Below are 20920 nucleotides of genomic sequence, written 5' to 3'. Positions count from 1 at the left end.
AGTTACGACCGGGCAAGTTTATATAATTCAAAAGGTCTCTTTCCGCGCTATTGGAAGATGAAAACCGCTTGCCACTCGGATGCTCCCCTTCCGAGATAATCTCGAGCGTATGGACTCTACTTGTGGCATAACCGCTAGTCTTAGCTGTAAGTCAGGTGTAGGGTGTTGCCTTAATAACGCGATTCCAAGTTAGGGCTTAAGTTACGACCGGGCAAGTTTATATAATTCAAAAGGTCTCTTTCCGCGCTATTGGAAGATGAAAACCGCTTGCCAATCGGATGCTACCTTGCCAAGATAATCTCGATCGTATGGACTCTAGTCATGTCATGACCGCTAGTCTTAGGCGTTTGTCAGGGGTAGGGTGATGCCTTAATAACGCGATTCCAAGTTAGGGATCAAATTTCGGCCAGGCAAGTTTAATATTATTTGAAAGGTCGCTTTGCGCGCTATTGGAAGATGAAGACCGCTTGCCAATCGAATGCTACCTTGCCAGGATAATCTCGATCGTATGGGCTCTAGTCATGTCATGACCGCTAGTCTTATCCGTAAGTCAGGGGTATACCGGTAGGGTGATGCCTTGATAACGCAATTCCATGTTAGGATTCAAGTCGCAGCCGTGCCAACTGTATATCATTCGAAAGGTTTCTTTGCGCGCTATCGGAAGATAAAAACTGCGTGCCAATCGAATACATCTTTGCCGAGATAATCTCGATCGTATGGACTCCAGTCGTGGCATGACCGCTAGTCTTAGGCGTATGTCAGGGGTAGGGTTATGCCTTAACATTGCGATTCCAAGTTAGGGTTTAAGTTGCGTCCGACAAAACTTTATATTATTCGAAAAGTCACGGATAGGGTGATGCCTTAATAACGCAATTCCAAGTTAAGGTTCAAGTTGCGGCTGGGCAAACTTTCTGTCAATCGAAAGGTCCCTTTGTGCGCTATTGGAAGATGAAAACCGCTTGCCAATCGGATGCCTCCTTGCCGAGATAATCTCGATCGTATGGACTCTACTCGTGGCATAACCGCTAGCCTTAGCAGTCAGTCAGGGGTAGGGTGATGCCTTAAGCCCCCTTCACACGAGAGCACGAATGAGCCGGAATGCCGTCCGAATTAATTTTTTTCTATTCGTGGCAATTCCTCGCAATTCGTACTGTATTCTAAACATTTTTACTGCATTCGAGATATTCGTCCCCGTTCTTTTGGCTGGCTCGAAAGTTTTTGACAAAGTTTTGCGACCGGGCAAACTTTATATCATTCGAAAGGTCCTTTATGCGTCTTTTTTGAACGAAATTATTGTGTCTAATGCATTACCATTTGAATTTTTGTAAACCTTTTTTTCTGGTTTTTTTATAAGGTGAATTACACTTAGAAGACTTGTTTAGAATCAAAATCTTTGATCCATTTTCGATTTTACTGGCAAAGTTCGTGGTAAGCGCAGAAACGCTCAAAACTTTTTAAGCGAAATTATCGTGTCTAATGGCATTTAACAAAAACTTTTTCATGTTTTTTTTACTTTTATAAGGTAAAAACACTTAGTAGATATGTTCAGAATCAAAAAGAAAAATATTTCATCATTTTTTTTTACTCTGTACAGAGAGTAAGAGATGTATTGGGTCCTATAGTGGGTTTTTTGGAACTGGACGAGCCGGTTTAGTTTCAGACTTTGAAAGGGAATAGGTTAAAAAAGGATGAACAGATCTGATAGCTTAAGTAATGCATGGTACAATTTGATGCTATGTATGTAAATCTGGATCTACTTTGCATGATCAAAGGTGAAATTTTCTAAACACACTCTGTTCCATTAAGAGCATAACTCAAGAAAGAAACAACGGATTTACATGATTATATTTCAGCCATACCATAGGTATCTTATATCATCTTAAATGTTGATGATGAATGTCCGAATGAAAGCTCATCTGTGTTGGTAAATTCCATAGTGAACAGTTTAAACTTTGTTCCAATGATGAATGGTTTATTTGTAAATACATCGCAGCCGGGGTGGCTGAATTACGTATTACTTACACTTAGTTACAGGCATAATTCCATTAAAATCTAAATACACATTAAAATTTCACAAATTTCTAGAAACATGGATAGAAACAATTGAAATATTCGGAAAAGCACCAACTATATGACAACTGTTGACAAAACATATTTCAACAAGGGAAATTGCAAAATATATTATATACAGATCAGTCAAAACAGATCCGTCAATACAGATCATAAAAGCTTATAGAATTCTCAAGTATATAAGCATCTGCATCACATATTATTGTTAAGTAACCTTGTCAGGTATGGAACAGGTGAGTCTCTATATCTGTTTGTTTTACACTTAATAGATCTGAATTTGTTTGAGTTTCTAATAATCATACTGTGTCCATCGCCGTTGCTCATTCTCTGTGGGAGCAATTCCTGGTCAAGCGTTTTGGCGAACTTAATACACAAGGCTACTCGTCTGTCATGGAGTGACTTCAGACCTGAAATAGTTAGGGCCGTTTGGTAGTCTGTGTACTTATCCCCGAGAATTGTTCTGAGCGCTGTCTTTTGCACTCTTTCCAGCCTTACAGTCTGAGTAGTGGTGAGTCCTGGCTGCCATACTGGAACACAGTACTCTAACACTGGTCTAACATAGGTTATGTAGATCTGTAGTAGGTCGTTGAATGGAATCTGGAAGTGTTTGAATCTGCACAGCATTGCGAGGCGTCCACCTGCTTTGCCGATCATCGTGTTTACTTGTCTGTCCCATTTCAAGTTGTTTTGGATCCAAACCCCCAGGAGGTACAGCGCGCATACCACTTCCAGTTCCGTCCGATCGATGAGAAGGACGGGAGGTGGGGGTGGGCACTTCATAAAGCATACAACCATGGTCTTGCATTTACCTGGGTTTAATAACATGTGATTTTTATTTGACCAGCCATTGAAAGAGTTCAGCTCCAGTTGCATAGGTCTAGACGATGGTGTGGTGCATATACGTGACTCTGCCAGCGATAAATCATCAACGTACTTCCATCTTTCTGCAGCTGCGTTTGTCATGGCATCATCGAATACTACCAAGAAGATTAATGGAGCCAACAGTGCCCCTTGGGGAACTGAACATGTTAGGGTTTCCCAATTTGATAGTTGGCCCCTGTAGTGGACTCGCTGACGTCGTTGTGTTAGGAAGTCACAGACCCAGGGGATAAGCGAACTCCTTGTACCAATATTGATCAATTTTTGAATGGCAACTGTGTGATCAATTCGATCAAAGGCCTTTGAAAAATCCGTGCACACTATTGTAGTTACGTTTTGATTTCTTTCCGCTTCTTGTTACAGATAGTTGACAAATTTCACCAAATAGTGCGCCGTAAGCACCAGAACTGCCAAGGGACCACTGATGGTCTGAGGTCAGCGATCAGCCATTTTTCAACAAATGACTCTGCCACTTTTGCCAGTTGTGATGTGAGTGATACAGGTCGTAATTTGTCGATTGATGGCGGATGAGATTTTGGAAAAGGGACCACTGTCGCGTCTTTCCACAACTGAGGTACCCGACCTTCTCTTAAGGATGCATTTATGATGTCTGTAACAGGCTTGATAAGTTCGTAGGCGTAAGACAAAGACTGTATATTTTGGCTCCCTGTACCCTGGTATTAGAACCGAATGAGCTGAAATTTGGCACAGATGTGCCTTGATAATTCCCCCATGTAAATTCAAATCACTTTTGGTGTACAGTATAACAAAATGCTTTTTTTGCGATTTTTTGGTCATTTTTTAACCAAAAAAGAACACTTTTGGCTCCTGTACCCTGGTTTTAGAAACGGATGACCTGAAATTTAGTATAGGAGTGGCCTAGACATATGCGCACATGGATTCATTAGCACTTGGGGCATACAGTACAACAAAATGCTTAATTTTGCGATTATTTGGCAATTTTATGACCAAAAACGTACATTTTGGCTCCGGTACTCGGTTACGGTTTTAAAACCAAATGGCCTAAATTTTGATAAAAAGGTGCACTTGATATTTATTCAAATGACAAGTATAATTTTTGGCATAAACCACTTCTAAATGATATATTTGGGAATTTTTTTGTCATTTTCCAATAGCCGGAGGGGTCCTGTAGATTGCACCTACTGGCCTGTATGTCTATTTAATCTAATTAGAGAGGTAACCAATCACTTAGCCTGAATCTATATCCCAAGGGGGTGGTAGCCAATCAGCGAGACCGGTGTTATCTGGAAGAGTCCATTCTTACACGGAGGGGTTCATTTTTTTAAAATTATTCATTGGACTGGTGAAATCTTTCAGTGGGTGTATTTTTGGACTGATCTATTTTGCAATTTTAGAAAAGGTGTGTTGGAAGAGTCCATTCTCGCACGTAGGGGGCATTTTTTAAAATTCATTTTTGGACTTTGGTGACTTCTAGTTTGTCAAAGTCTTCAGTAGGGTTATTTTTTGGACTGGACTAATTTGCAATTTTACATGGGTGTGCTGGAAGAGTCCATTCTTGCATGGTGGGGGGGGGCTTTTTTAAAAATCCATTGTTTGGACTTTAGTGATTATATCAAAGTCCTATTTCAGTGGATGTATTTTTGGACTTCTCTACTTTACATGGAAGAGTCCATTTTGCACACGGAATGGGGATTTTTTCAAGTTCAGTTTTGGACTTTGATGATTCAAAATTCAATTTCTATTGGAAGTGATTTTAGACTGGTCTATCATACATTTTCATGCACTGGAATCTTTTTTGCTAAATTCAATTTTGGATTCGGTTTCTTATTCAAAAGGCCAAGGTTTCAGTGGGAGTATTTCTGGACTGATCTATTGTGCAAATTTACATAGGGTGCACTGGAGGCCATTCGTGAACGGGGGAATTTTGTAAGATTCATTTATGGGTTAAACCGTCATCAGTAAAAGTGATTTTCAAATGGGTGATTTTGAAATAGTCTATTGTTGTATGGGGAGGGAGATGGCTGAAATATGCTGTATTTGCTCTCAAGCAAATGTCGGCCTTTATAGTTTTTAATATGTGACTATCTTAGACAATTTTGTACAAAATAAATACTGATTATGAAAAATAGCATAATTAACGGGGATATTCTATCAAAGCGGTTTTTTAAATTGTATCTCTTGTGCCAGACATAACATGGTCTTGACATTCAGGTGGTAGATCGCTTTTGACGTCATGACAAAGTGGAGTAAGTGTGAGCCCCATGACAATGAATTTTGAATCTGCGGGGGCCTTTCCGTCAAGACATTCTAATGAGGATAACTGCGGAACGACGGATTGGCATCATTTTAGGCCTGCAGGTAGCTTAGGCAAGGGAGTTCATATTAATATACATGTTGTGCAAATTAAGACTTGATTTGCATAATCTATTAGGATATTGTACAAATTCGTCATTTGCATAAAATTTTCATAAACTCTTAAATCATTTCATCGAGGTATGAAATTTTCCGTTATGGCAAAGTCTTTTGTTGCCAATGATGACGGCATACACTCCAATACGACGTCAGAAAATGACGTCATCTGTCCGTCATATAGGATCGACAATCTTTTCTAAATATCCCCCAAATAACCCCCAAACCCAAAGAATAAGTTATGTAAAAAAATGTTGAAAGATGTTGACGGAATTTGAGTGCCTGTCAGAAACCCGTCTAGGTAGGATTAATCCTATTCAGACCTAATGTCCAAGCAGATCTCTCGGCGGCATAAGATAGTATCATAAGATTTAAAAAAAATGACGTGATGATGGCGTAATATGACGTATTAATGACGTCATTATTTTGGTTGTGCAGGGGCCATGAAAAAACGGTATTTCAAGAAAACCTCAAGGTCTGCTAGAAAAATATAACAGAAAGTGCAAATATCAAAATGATCGTGTTTGTTACAACCTGTGTTCTTAAAAGCAACATCAATGACGTAAAATGACGTCATAGAATGACGCCAGGCATTATCTAAGATACTAGTCGGGCTCGGTCATCTTATATCCACCACCTTGATTTTTAGAAAACTTTTTTTTAATGAAAAAATACTAGGTAGTTACAAATTGTAAGGGAAAATAAGCTAGTTATTCTTGATCTTGGTCATATGGTCCACCATTTTGGATTTTGATCGATGGCGTCATATAATTAGGACAATTTATTTATATTGAATTATCAAATATATTCTAGATAAGATAAGATTTTGTTAATGTAAGAACATAGCAGTTATATAGCAAAGAAACGTGAAGACTACATTGTTAGAACCGAAATTAGCGATTTTCGTAAAAGAGGCCTGTCAACAAATGGTTGCCATGGCAACACGAAAAAATGGGAAAATTGTTGCCAACTAAATTTTATGAGAAACTTACGAAATTTGGTGGCTCTCGCGTAAGCTGTTCTGGCGTGGTGTAATGCGACATGACAGCCCGGGCCTCAACCCGTCTGCATAGGGTGAAAACACTGTGTAAGGTATATCATTCATCAGCATGGCCTTATTTACAGGGTAAACCTAGAAAGTACTCTAATTGATCTTTTTGTAGTTTTACTGAATTTTTTGCGGAATCCCGGTACAGAAGCTGAAGTCAAGGTGATCGGTAAGTGATCAAAATCAAAGACATGAAAACAATGTTGTATTCGATTGTTTTATAACTTGCGCACAACAATTGCGGTACTTTTAGATGACGTACTACACAGCATTGCTTGTGGAGTCCTACATTGTTCAGCAGTTTCGTTGGGAGTTCTTAGCTCCTAGCTTTCTACTGCTACAACCAAAGACGTGTATCATTTTAGATATGAAGCAACAACTGCACACTTTTGCAGACATACCCACTCTCAGCTCATTTTGCCTCTTGTTTAACGTTATCAACCATTATCTAGTTGTTTTGTTGGTGCTCTGTTATATATAAGAGAGGTGCAATTTAAAGTAAATGGTTATTTGCAGAAAGTTTACCTCTTATGGAGATTGATAAATTTTCGTTGACACTCCTAAATCTGCATGTACTCTTTCAATTTTACTTCCATGCTGCCACTTTGTACCGTATTTTTAAACTGTTAAATTTCTTAACTACAAGTTCTGGAAAATTTTGCTCATTAATACAATGCTACAATAACTACAAGTTCTGGAAAATTTTGCTCATTAATACAATGCTTGATATAATACGTGAATTAATGTAGAGCCTGCTGAGCGTAATAATCTTCTGCTCCGTCTTCATAGAAACCTTGGTCCCCATCCTGGATGTGTTGGGATGGCAGAGAGTCCTCCTCTCTCTTACAGTTGATAGAGTCTGGCAGGCGGGTGCAGAGGAAAGCTGCGAGCAGACTCAGCAGACCAACCATGTTGAAGGAGAGGTGGTAGCTCAGAGGCCATGGCAAGCCTGTGGAGAGAAAACAGAAATAGAATAGGAAAATTTGAGAGAGATGTTATATCATCGTAGCATTCTAATAATTCAACATGTGTCTTCATATGCTGACAAAGTCATAATCCTATATTAAAACATTCAAGCGTTCATGACTATTTCGTCTTGATTTGATTTTTCAGGAAAATGAACCAGCTTTTTTGCATGTTTAAAGTTGAAAAATATTCGACTTGTTAACATATTAAGTGTCCACTTCGAATTCCCTACCGTTGTCAGAACTCCACGCAAACAGGTTTCCGAAGACAAGCGGACCCAACAGGCGGACCAAGACAGTCATGGACTGGGCGATACCATTTGTGGACCCGCGAAATGCTGGCTTTAAAGACACGACAAAGACAGAATGTTTCAAATGTATTACTAACACAAGGGAACTTCATTCATCCGTTATTAATACTGTCATCTAAATTCAAATACACAATACAACACCGATTCCTGGGTTTTATCAATGAATGAAGACATTTCAATAAGACACATGGTGAAGTACAATTCATTACAAAAATAGTTAACAGATACACTGTTAAGCTAATATAACAACAATAATCTACTCAGAGAGGAATTTTTATTACTTCTTTGTGATTGTGAAAAGGCAAGATTAGATATATTATAAATAATACTGTATACTATAAACGCCGTCAAACCGTGTCATCTTATATCATCTTATAGCCTGACGACGTCAATCAGAAGTCCATATTTCTAGGTTATGAGGTCTAAACGAGTATATTTGAAAAAGATTTGACATGTCAAGACTGCAATGTTACGAAATATTGGCTGTAGAAATTCTGGCTTCAGAAAGAAATCTATAATCTTCTTAGGTGCAAAAAGCACACCTGTAACTTTCCAAAGGTATTCCTTTAAAAACATAACAACTGTATTTGCATGTATAGTGTCAGACAGCAATTCATATCATTTAATTTGATTTTTGATTGATCAAAATTGCAAACGGTACAATACAAGTGGGTCACAGGCAGTGGTATGCTGGTGTCGTGGTTTGGATACGCCATATGATGATAGCGTTAATTATCCGCTTGTTCCTCAGTGGACATGGTGTCATAAAGCCTAACCGTTTGCTATCCCTTGGTACATGGTTCTACTGTCTACGGATTCGCGTCCTTCCCACCTCGCCAACTCATGTATGTACGAAGTCAAGATGGTTACGTGTTGGACGCAGTTTGTTAGACTGTTCTTGCGGTTCGATTAAACTTCAAGTTGGCAAATCGCCTAGACTAGTCCTATGCTATAACGACGTCATAAAGTCCACCTGGTTCGCTTCGCTCATTCTTTGGTTTAAGATAGATAGATAGATAGATAGAAAGAGTTCTTTCTGCACTGAAATATATCCAATTTACAAACGACACATATAATCTAGATTAAAAAAAATTACAGTCATATACAAACTATAAGTAGTTATACATAGTACACCAAGAGTTACTCTAAGCATTCTACACAATTAGTTATACAAAAACTTGACTTCGGTATTATATATAAGTTAAAAACAAGACATTCCTCTGGAGCATGGTAGTGACATAATACATAATAGCTGCCTCAAGCATTCCTCTCACCACTTTTAGAAGCGACCAGTGAGCAATGAAGCGTCCCAAAAAGTCATAACCAGGAAACAAACTAGGAAGATAGATTGTGTGATATGTTGAATAATTTTATGACCTAATCTAATGTACATACATCATATATTCCAGTTATAAGAAACTCACAGGTCAAAATAGTTGTTCAAAAGTTACTCAGAGATAAGACCATACTTGTTTATCAGTTGGCACATGTACGGCATTGGCTAGTTCCTACATCTGTTGATTCGTGCTGCTGGGCACCTTCTATCTAACTGTTTCTGGTAGTGCGGCCAGTTATCTGAAATCTTTGCGGAGGTAGCCAGTCCCTGTACTCAGATTTCAAGAGTGACATAGCAAACTTAATACATAACAGTTTATTTATTTATTGGTTTGGCTGTTACGAACAACACACAGCCAGGGCTGCCCAACTAGCCTATAGCTATTACAAAGGGCTAGCCCTGCTGACAAACACATAGACAATACATCAAAGAACATTTATATATACATGGTGTAGGATAACTTACATATCATCTAAGTACAGCTTCTTAGATGCTATCCCCACCAAGTAGTTTTATTCGGTGATTATTCTTGGCTTTCACTTGACGTCATGGGGCTTTCCAAATATGGGCATCCGCCATCTCTGTGTTCATTATTTCGGCGTCCCATAGAATATAATGAAGGCAGGGGCCGGTTTCAGTGTTTAGTTTTGCTTCATCTTGGTCAAATACAGCAACAATAGTTTTTGTACTGAGTAGAGAATATTGCTGTGGTGTTTCGGGGTCAATGTTTGTCAGTTAAAATGCATATTTTTCCAGTTCCCGAATTGCTGAGGGCAAACTTTTTGTGTAAAGCAAAGTTTTACCGCAGCTTTGATTACTATTTTAGTTTTATTATCTAAAATACTAATTTCTGGAGTTACAAGAATCGATCTCGACAGAGATCCAACAGAACCCTAACAGCAATTTTGTTTTAGTAGTACGACAACTTTTCTGTCTCGGTTGTAGCACTCTGTGCCTTCTAACTTTTTATATCTAACATCCTGTCATTTCCACATTGGCACATTTTATCTTCTGCTAAATCGATCTCTTGCATACGGTGCTCAGTAAGATGTTGCAGCGCCATTTTCGCTGCAGCTTCTTCTCGGTGTTAGGCGATTCGCTTCTTCAAGTTACTCCATTTTCAGCTTGTCCAGCCCTCGCACCTGCCTCTTTCTTAATGCTTCTGTTGGTTTCTTTTAAGTCTTCTTCCCCATAGATCTTTTCCCCCTAAATTCAGTTTGGGAACCTAGTGAACATTTTGTCTATCCCTGCTGACTTACTTTAGTACCAAAAAGTGTCCTAGAAATTGATAACAGTGATAACATATCTCGGGGTGTCACGTCTCGCTCTACTCATCAACCAAGTAGAGAAATCGTAATAGCGCTTGAGACTATAGTACAGCGAGTGGCGGGCCGGCATGGCGGGCTGGCCCGTCAGCGCCCCAAGCTTCGACGTTCGTATCTCCGTGGCTGATTGCCGAAATCCAAAATCTACGACGTTCTTGAGTGCTCCACTTCATGATTATTAACCATTTTAAGTTTATATGCAAAATGTATCTCATATTTGCAGCTTTTCGACCCGCAACAGGCAATAATATAGTAAACAATCGTACGTAACGTGAGGGAGAAGCCACACGCGTTCTTTACCGTCGGAGAAACACAATTATGGCGGATGGCATGTCCGGATCAGGTCGGATCACGTGACTGACAGCCGAGATAAGCAAATAAATAGGCGTTATGACACCATACACCTCGGGAGGATCCTCAACCCCTATATATTGATAGTATTGTTGACTTTGTGATGCATGCGCCCCGGCTCTTCTAGCTGTTTTTTTTCGTAAGCGTCAGTGGACCGGGATTCTCAAGTGTGCTCAGTTCGTCGGCCTTGATGTAAAGAGGTCGCAGATCGGTGTGGTATTCGGTTGGGGTACTCAATATTTAGATCTAGGATTTTATCACATAAAATGTGGAGGGGTGTTTTTCTGACTGATATGAAAACGAATGCATCTACAAGCACAGCCAAACATCAGCACTATGTCAAGAAGTACTGTGGTACTTTTATTTGTAACCTACGCTATGAAATTAAATTCTATCTAACCAAGTTGGTTAAATTAAGTTTAGTTCCATAAAGTACTCTATGGAAGACGTTTAGGATTTGAGTAAGACTATTTTGGGACCTTTTTATAGGAGCAGTCGAGACAAATTGGACATTTTATCACAGACAGGACCTCTTATAATCCAGTCACTAATGCTCAGATTCAAATAGATAACTGTTATTGGACCTGGTTATCCCTTGGACTTGCAGAAGCAATTTTCAATTTCATCCTAAGATTTTTTAAACATCATATATACATGATATTTTCGAGACTAGTGGAAATAAATTATGTCACAGGTAGTTGGAAGCAATATAACATTGTTTCTCTATGATTCAATTGCTGCCAAGTTGATAAAAATGTATCTCAAGGAACAGAACATTTATTTAACAGTTTTGAGGCATTCGTTGATGATTTCATCAGTTTTGTACGTCACAAAATAACAAGATTATTTGCACACAACGAAGTGTGTTATTCAATACATTATTCACCTTTCTCATTGCGGTTCTGACTGGTTCAGATTGTACTCTCGCTGCTATAAGATGGGGATCCTAAAATAACGTACTTTCAATGGAATGAAAAACGATTAGAAGCGTGACCGAATCTGTAAGTGGCGATACTGTGCATTATGAACCACTTAGAATTGTCCTTAGAAAAGTGACAGGCAGTCACAGAAATATCGGCTGAATAAAACACTTGGATGTATACACAGTATGCTGTTATACACAAGTGGTATTCAAAATGCCTCACCAAAGCTGAGTTGCCGATCATCACCATCACTGCCGTAAAAGCGGTAGAACTTCATGTTGGAAAACAATTCAGGATTAGTGCGGGGCTATACACAGGGTCATGCAGTGTCAAACAAAGATTTTGGAAGATATCGTACTAATAGCTGTACTATTGCGTTTCAACGGTAATCGGTGCTGATGACAACTAATCGGTGCTGATGACAACAACGACATTTACTTTCTTACGTTCGGAATTATCTTGTGTCAAATTAAAGACTAGATCTAATTCAAAACCTTGTGTATTGCTCACCTTCCTAATACTACAATGGTATTGATAAGGATCACAGTAACCCAGATATTATATGGAATCCGAATTCTCATGCTTGTTGTTGTGTCGTTGGTGATTTTGCACTGACCGACCAGCTGACGGGTTTGTTTATCATCGGACCTTGAATCACTTGAATCAGGTGGGCTGGAACCGATTTGCGCCATGGATTTAGAAGCTTGCTGAGATGTAACATTTTTTAGAACAATGGAAGTCTCGATTGGCGACTTTGAGGCTTGGGGGGACTTCGAGGTGCTGTTCCTAGGTTGAGTTGGTGTCAAAGTAGCTACATGTATGACGGTGGCCTGTAGTGGTGCAGTGGAGTGAGATGCTTGTGGGGGGATGGTGGGCACCAGTCTTACGGTATTTGACGTAGGAAAGCTTTCTCGTGGAGTTACGCTGGAAATTTGTGCAGGCGCGAAAGGAGCTTCAGAAACCGGCCTGTCAGTTGCACTTGGTGAGCTTGGTTCCCGACAAGGAACGTCTGTTACCTCAGAGACGGAACCCGGGGCTTGTGGTGCTGGACTTGACACCTGTGGTTTTAAACTGGGTTTGCTGGAGATTTGGGTCTTTGGACTGGGTATGCCGGGGGACTGGTCCGTTGGACTGGGTGTCTGGGTTTTAGGACTGGATGTGTTCGGGATCTGAGGTTTAGAATCGGGTGTACTGGGGGTCTGGGGTTTAGGATTAGTTGTGCTGGGTATCTGGGGTTTAGGACTAGGCGTTCTACAGCTTTGAGATTTAGGACTGGATGTGCTGGAGGCGTTGTGCTTAGGGTTGAGTGGGATGGGTTTGATTGTAGTTACAGTTTTTGGAGTTAAACTGGCTTGTTTTATGGCAGGAACAACAGTGGCTTGTGGTGGAGAATTGGAACTATACGTTTCTGAAGGAACGATGACTGCGCGTGGTGGGGCACTCGGCGTGGTCTGTGATGAGGGACTCGGAGACTGACTTGGTGGGGTGGGTAGCGTTAAAGCCGTTGCAGGCAAAGGAGAAATCACCGTCGAAGGACCAGCCATCGAGGCCATCAGAGGGATCAGCATCACTCCAAAGGCGAATATAAGAAGACTGAACTTGTACAATGTTGTTAATTTGAACCGCCGTGTCAGCCAAGGAACAATAAATACCTGGAATAGAAAGCCATCACCCAGTTTGCATATGAAGATTATTATCAGGAAATGCTAGAAGTCGGCAGAAGTTCGGGAGTAGTCTGACCAGTTTAGGCCAAGCCTATTTTTTTAGCGCCAAACGTGTCCCGAACATCTCCCGACCAGTAAATGACTTACTCTCAACTGTGTCCTGAATGCTGTCCAACCTATTCCCTACCATGCCGGCCTTTAGCCGCAGACTACCGAATCACTCATGACGGATTCCCACCCGATTGCCGACCCTCTCTCGACTTGAAATAGACATAATCAGCGATTTTCAAAAGAGTGCTCATTTTCGTTTTTAATCAAGATTATCCTTTCCTGTATTTTGTAAACATCACCAAGAGATCACATTTGGATCACAGATAGCTCCAATACGGTATTTATGGTTCTTTTTGTTTTTGGCTGGATGTCGGTCGTGTGAAGTTCGGGAGTGATTCGTCTACGTCCTGGCAATAATTTTTTGCTTGGAAATGAGTTAGCAGAGATTTTTCTACGGTCTTGGGGTGAATCATTGGTTAGTTGGAAACAAGCTGGGAGTAAGTCAGCAGTGTTTATGATGTGTGATTTGATTTGACTGCTGACTTACTCCCGAACACTAGCCGACCGTGCCGAACACCAGCCGAACACCAGCCGAACACCAACCGACCCATTCCAGACCTGCCGTTCAGAGCCGAATGTTTTGAATATTTCCCCATACACAGTTATTTTGCGTCAGGGTAATTCCCTAGAAGAGATGGTCGTTAAAACATAAACAGTGAAAATGCTGACACTTTTAGAAGTCCGTTAATTTCTACTTTTGTGCTTTTCTTGCAAAGTTATCAGTCACGAGACATAGACTTACCTGATCCACCATCACGACAACGCCTAGAACAGATACCACAATTGAGATCTGACTAGAGTCCATACTGAACCCGCCGTGCTCATAACTAGACACAAGGAGGAGGGGTAGAAGCTGGAGTGGCAAACAAATGTTAGATGATAAAATACCGGGTTATCAAAATACTAGTATAACTAGCCACGTTGAGATATGACAATCTTTAGAAAGTGACCATGATACCAACGTAACATAAATAAAAAAAAATCAGCCAGGAAGTTAGTTTTGCCGGTTAAATGGTACATTACATTTACACATAATATGTTTGTGTGTTTTTGAAAGCTAAAACGCATGTATCTTTTACCCTTTCCAGACTTGGGCGGGGGGCTAAAAATACCAACTGACTTTCCTGAAAGTTTTGTTCGCATTACATTAAGTCAGAAATGCTAACTTTTAGTATTGTCATGGTATGCTTTACAAAATTCACCACATACTTTTTCATATATTTTTAATTTCTAACATATTTCAATGTAGCACTTATGATAAGATATTTATAATTTATGGTAATTTGGTGACGTAATTGGTCAAAGTCCAAGTTGGCGGAGCTCACCATGATGATATGTATAATCACGTTATTTCACTTCAATTTCATCACTATTTGGTATTTTCTAACAAAAACATTCATATAAACGATTTAATCCGTTTTCATGGAACTTTGGGGTTATATGTTGAAAACGTGGAAATGATCCACGATGGTGGATAAAAAGCAAATACATATGACGTCATTTCGTGACGTCATCTTGAAGTCATTGTTGTTCCTATTGACAAGTCTTAGGAGACAAGAAACACTCTTTGTTGTTAAGTTTTTGCGTTTTTGCCAATATAATCAACTTGATGGCGTCAAAACGTCATAATAATATAAATGTTACAGTCATAAGACACTACATCATCCCCGGCAAATTTGGATAATGTACTGTTTGAAACTACGGTGGGGAAGAGGGGGGGGGGGATGAGACCACCCATCCCAGGATCTAGGAATACCCCTAAAGCCCAGTCTGGAAATGGTTAATATTTGTCTGAACAACTTGCTTAATGAAGAGTATAAATTTTAATCCACACTGTTCATTACATCCAAGATGTCGTTCATAACGCGATTTTAACTGGTGGCTTCCAATATCCTACATAGGCTTCCAACGTTGACTGGTATAACATATAACGCGAACATCAGCACATAAACCACCAAGGGTAGGAAGGTACCTAGTATACATCCCCAAAGGTATAGCAAGACGAAATACCAGAAATTGCAGTGATTCTACCTGTGCCACAGCTATTGTTACAAATGCCAGCAGCCCACACAGTAATGCCGACAGCATCACTCGCCTGTCCCACATCAGACGGGTCATCGGCCAGGAATCCGCTAAAGTTCAAAAGCACAATCTTAGTTATATTGCTATGCTTTAGTTGTATATAGTCAGAAGAAGAAGATATTATTGACATTAAAAGCATGTGTATTTTAGAGACATTGAATACTTTCAAATATGGGGTCGTGTAGGTATCAAAATAATGTCATGTCACCGATTGTTTGCCATTAGGAAAGATGCTAATGACGTTCCTCACTTCACTAAGATGAAATTGAGTTCCAGCTTATAGATATCAGGAAACCCCGTGGGCAGGACGTTAAATGGAGATCATGTGTTTGACAGGAGCTTCGCCTAGAGTACGTACAAGGACCAGACATAATTATAAAAAAAAGAATAGGGGACCCTCTAGTGTGAGTGGATCTAACCAGTCCGGCCAAATTGGTTACAGAATAAATCTATTACTTTATTACGTCACAGTTTTTAATCACAAGGAAAACAGGGCAGTTTGTGGTCAAGCGATGTTTACATTCCGTAGCGCGGTGTCGTAAGGGTGACGTAACGCGTCGCGCATCAGGTGCTATTACCTGACACTTTGCAAAATTAAAATACAACTTTTCCTCATTATGAATGCAAATTAAATCAAGCCACTTCTTTTTAAGGACAAAAAATATCTAACATCCAAAAATCGTGACTACAGCTTGCTCAGAACGCGAGTTAAAGGTAAAAGAAATAGATTTGGTTCATAGTGCATAATGCACAGTGATAGTACTTGGTCCACAACCCCTCAAAATAGCTTTCTTTTAGATCAAAACTCCTTGTTGCCATGGTAACGAGTCAACAAAGTTTTCTGGCCATTTTCCCCGATTTCCGCATCTCAAAAACATGGAAATCTGCATACTTTATGGCATTGTCACTCCAACATCTTTTATTGTATGGTCAAAACAAAACAAGATCTGAATAGACCAATATTTTGGCTTTTTAGAAATTGTTGTGAAATTTCCAACGAGATAAAATCGAGTTCTTGGGTAGCATCAAAACAATAAAATGTTTCAAGCTTCAAAATAACGTAATTTCTTGTCCAACTTTGTAACGTTATAAGTGCCGCTCTGGTAATTTTTTCACTTAAAATTTGTACCCTGTATAGATGATTGGTATAAATATCAAAAGCATTGTTGCAAAATTTAGTTTCTTATTTGGTTGTCATGCGGTCATCCTCAAATTCAGGCCGCGCGGTTGTCCCTGAAAGTAGGCCACCTTTTTGCGTTTGGCGAAAATTGTGAATTTTAGCCATTTTCCAAGTGCTATATGTGACAAAGTGAATTAGAAGTCTGATTACACTTCTTTTCTAGGTATTGCCTATCTCATAAATAATTGCAGAGTTTTGAGTCGTGAAATGTAGTGACGTGGTTGTCGCTGAAATTGGCCGCTTTTTTGCATTTGGCGAAACTTGTTAATTTTAGCCATGTTCAAAGTACTCTACATGACAAGGCAAATTATAATTCTGATTCAACTTCTCGTCAAAGAAAGATCCATGTATTGCCTATTTAATTAATGCTTGTAGAGTTTCAAGTAGTGATTTTAGTCCCGTGGTTGTCCCTGAAAGTAGACCACATTTATATCTATCAAATGAATTCTAGTGAGTGTCCCTTTAGATACGCATTACAGAACGTAGCTGAAACAATATTTGATATCATGTATTACATATCACTACTTATAAGACAATTGTAACAGAGGTCATGCAACACCAATTTTTGATAAAACACTTTAAATTTACTATCAGTCATTGTAGTGCCAATCCAGTACTCATTGACATTGTTAAGCGTTTAAAATTTGAAATTGTAAAATGTTAGCAAAAACAAACTTTCCAAACGTCATCTGCCCCAAATATCAGAGTCTTCTAACAGCATTTCTTTAAGCCTGAATAAGAACACTTCAAGTTTATAACGTTTCAGATCTTTCAAAACCAAATACGTAATATATGTAACGTTATCTTTAATTCTAGGAATAAAAATAAACATCTGAAAATGCGACTAATACACATAAAGATGTACGTCTCAGAGCATACTCTGGTTCACAACCCTCGCACAAGATGTCTACTTGGATCAATGGCAAAAACTCAAGTATTTTCAATTTTTGACATAAATGCAGACTTGCGTCGACGGTCAGTTATAGAGGTTACATCTGAATCTGCTCACAAATTGACCTGAGAAGTACGATACCAGTCTCTCTTTTCCAAGTCACAAAGATTTTATCATGACAGGATGGCATGAAAATGTAGCTGGACTTCATTCATGATTTCCTCCTGAATGTGGCTGTGGGGGGATTGTATTACAGCAGGGTCCTGTCCATTACAATCACCATCAATCTGGAGTCTTAAGACGTTCAACTGCCAGTGATGAGAAATAGTTAGCAGAGACATCTCTTCGGACACAGTAAGAAGTTATGGGGCAGTATGAGTTAGAAAACCACCCATCATGAAGGGGTTTTGTAAACCTCTGGCTCGCCGTCCTTTGATACACAATGTCTAGGGCCACATATAGTCGAAAGATGAGCTGGTCAATATATTTCACTAATTTTCAGGGTGACAATTCACGTCTTTATGAAATCATAAATAGCGAGTAACACCTTGGCAGCCCGCCTCGATGGTTTTGACAATAGAGCCCATAGGAGGATCACAGGCACCCGTTGGCACGAGCACGTGCGCAACATTGAGCTCCGGGAGCTGACCGGACAATCTCCTGCATCTAGCCTTGCGGCCATGAGACGGGTCCGCTGGTATGGCCACGTCCTACGCCTCCCTCCAGAGCATCCCACCAGAGCCCTGCTAGACTTCAACCCCAAGCAGGCAGGCTGGCGGCGACCACGGCGGGTGCCTCGCAGCCGCTGGCTGAAAGTCGTGTCCCGTGACTTGCAGTAACATCACACTCCTCAAGGCAAAGCAAGAAGCATCGAACAAAGGAAGGTGGAGAACCCTAGTCCACACAGTCGGCTTTACGCACCACGTGCAAGAGGATGAGTGAGTGAGTTAGTGAGTACTGAATAGAATGCAGAATATACCGTTCTTTGAGGAACAACTGGATCGCAACAAAAGTCGACCAAAAGCATTACTATCATCCACTTAACATACAAGGTAATTTAAAACAGAGCCAGTCACTCAGCCAGTAAAATATTTCAGTCCCACAATTCAGCAGCTTCAAGTACAGTCCTAAATGGCAATTTCTAGTTACGAGCAGACTGTCTACTTCTAGGGACAACCAAGGTCATGATCCAAAACTATACAATAATTAATTTGATAGGCAATACATTTGACAAAACGTTTACTCATAATTCTATTCCACTTTGCTAAGTAGGGTACTTCGAATGCAGCTATTTAAGTTTACAATTTTCATATGAGTAGTGCAAAAAAGTGACCTACTTTCAGGCACAACCAAGTAATTAAACGTCACAATCTGAAACTCTATAAACATTTATCATATAGGCCTTGTCTACATTTACCTTTGATAAAAAGTTAACTTAGACTTTTTACATTGTCATGTAGAGTATTTTAAACATGGCTAAAAGTTCGCCAAATGCAAAAAATGACCTACTGTTAGTGACAACCACGTGACTACATTTCACGAGGCAAAACTCTGCAATCATGTATTAGACAGGCAATACCTAGGTCTCCCTTTGACAAGAAGTGGAATCAGAATTCTAATTTACTTTGTCACATAAAGCACTTTAAAATGGCTAAAATTCACAATTTTCGCCAAAATTCACAATTTTCGCCAAACGAGAAAAGGGGGCCTACTTTCAGGGACAACAACGTGACTAAACATCACGATCTAAAACTCTTCAAGCATGTATTAAATAGGTAATACATAGATCTTCCTTTGATAAGAAGTTGATTCACTTTGTCACATGTAGTACTTTGAACATGGCTGAAATTCACAATTTTCGTCAAACGCAAAAACTGGCCTACTTTTGAGAATGACCCGTGACAACCAAATAAGACCCTAAATTTTGCAACAATGCATTTGATAGATATACCAATCAGCTATACAGAGCACAAAGGTCAACAAACAGTGGCCCCAAACTCCTCTAATAGCTGGGTGAGTGATTACATTGTCATTATAATCACTTACCCAGCCATCCAGTACCAACCTACCAAAACCCCTAGCAAACCATTTTTAATTTTTTTAAATCTATTAAGATAAATAATGAATCTATAACCTCGGGCACTGCCAAGAACCACAATAGTATGGCCAAAACAATACGTTTATTTTCATGGAAGTAATAAGGGAGTCGATTTTACCTAAACTGGATGTTTCTGGAATAAACAGAAGCTCCAATGAGCGATACGCCAGTGCCCGGAAGTGGCTTATGTTGCCTTGGAATAAGCTATCTTGTTATGAAACCTAATGAAAGAAATCCTACATTCTTACCTTCAGACCCAGCACCTTCGTCCATACGTTGGTATCCAGCAAGTGTTGAGCCCATGTCTTGAAGCTTTCCTTGGACGTCACTGCTGCTGTCTGCGTCGCCAGGAGGCTGGAAAACACTATAGAGCTTTATTTTATTGCATTTTATTGCACGACAACTGTAAATGATACAATGTGTAGCAACTTATATCATACCTACAGAACATTTACATGAGTTGCTAATATCTAGAAATCTAAGAGACTATTTTACGATGGTAACGGCACAAACAATCAGGCTAGCTTTATGTTCTGCTTCAGGACAGTATGAAGTTGTTTCGTTTTTTAAAAGAGTTGTATATGAATTGACCGATCGCGACATAGGCAGATATATCAAAAGGACAATGATAGTAACATATCAAACATTTCCGTCATGGAATGTGGTAACATTGTATCAGACTTACATTCAATAGACTGTAAAGATTTTTGTCTCTCTCTATCATAAGTTGGACAATCCATAAAGTTGAATTTATTTTTAATATGATCATGGCTGGAAAATGCTGTATTGATGCTATGTCTAGGTGCAAATATTTTCAACAGGTCTAACATTATACCACAGGAATAAACGTGATATGTTTAGGAGTGAAATCTGTCTTTCTTCTTCCCTTTCTGCGTCCTTTTTGTATCATACCACCCGTGACTAAAAAATTGAATTTAATCTGGCATGGCAGAATACACATAATACAAATTTAACATTGTGCTATAGAGATGATGCCATATAAAGGCCAATAAAAGACAAACCAAATCATGAATGTACCACCAGGACAGGACTTTTTAAAAATCTGGAACAGATATCTCTGATGTCAATGAATTAAGATCATGTGTACCGAGTGCTCATTCGTCATTGCCCCGTAGTTTTCCACTGTAGCCGTGCCATCTTGGAATTGTTCTCCTGCACCATCTCTCCTTAGGTCGGACCCGAAGACTCTACATCAAAAGACGCTTTTAGCTACAGCGTAGCAAATATCTGTTTGTTAACACTGGAACGTTACTAAAGCTTAGAAAAACTGATG

General features: G+C 39.6%; 1 protein-coding gene across 2 annotated transcripts; it reads right to left on the bottom strand.

Moving 5' to 3' along the window:
• Positions 1–6591: 6591 nt before the first annotated feature.
• LOC118423731 (proteoglycan 4-like) lies at positions 6592–20857 on the bottom strand. 2 transcript variants are annotated; one of them, XM_035831933.1, is made up of 6 exons: positions 20735–20857; positions 19875–19980; positions 15406–15506; positions 14117–14227; positions 7587–7695; positions 6592–7337 (listed from the first exon to the last, which is right to left on the bottom strand). In XM_035831933.1, the coding sequence occupies exons 1-6, from the start codon at positions 20750–20752 to the stop codon at positions 7129–7131; spliced, it is 654 nt and encodes a 217-aa protein (XP_035687826.1). In that variant the 5' UTR covers positions 20753–20857; the 3' UTR covers positions 6592–7128. The 2 variants fall into 2 exon arrangements, with proteins under 2 accessions (XP_035687826.1, XP_035687825.1); XM_035831932.1 differs by lacking the exons at positions 14117–14227; positions 15406–15506; positions 19875–19980; positions 20735–20857 and adding exons at positions 11822–11870; positions 12110–13554.
• Positions 20858–20920: the final 63 nt, after the last annotated feature.

The sequence above is a fragment of the Branchiostoma floridae genome, chromosome 10 (genome assembly GCF_000003815.2).
Source record: "Branchiostoma floridae strain S238N-H82 chromosome 10, Bfl_VNyyK, whole genome shotgun sequence".
NCBI lineage: Eukaryota > Metazoa > Chordata > Leptocardii > Amphioxiformes > Branchiostomatidae > Branchiostoma > Branchiostoma floridae.
The sequence above is the reverse complement of the archived record's forward strand: the minus strand, read 5'-3'. Positions and strand labels throughout refer to the sequence as shown.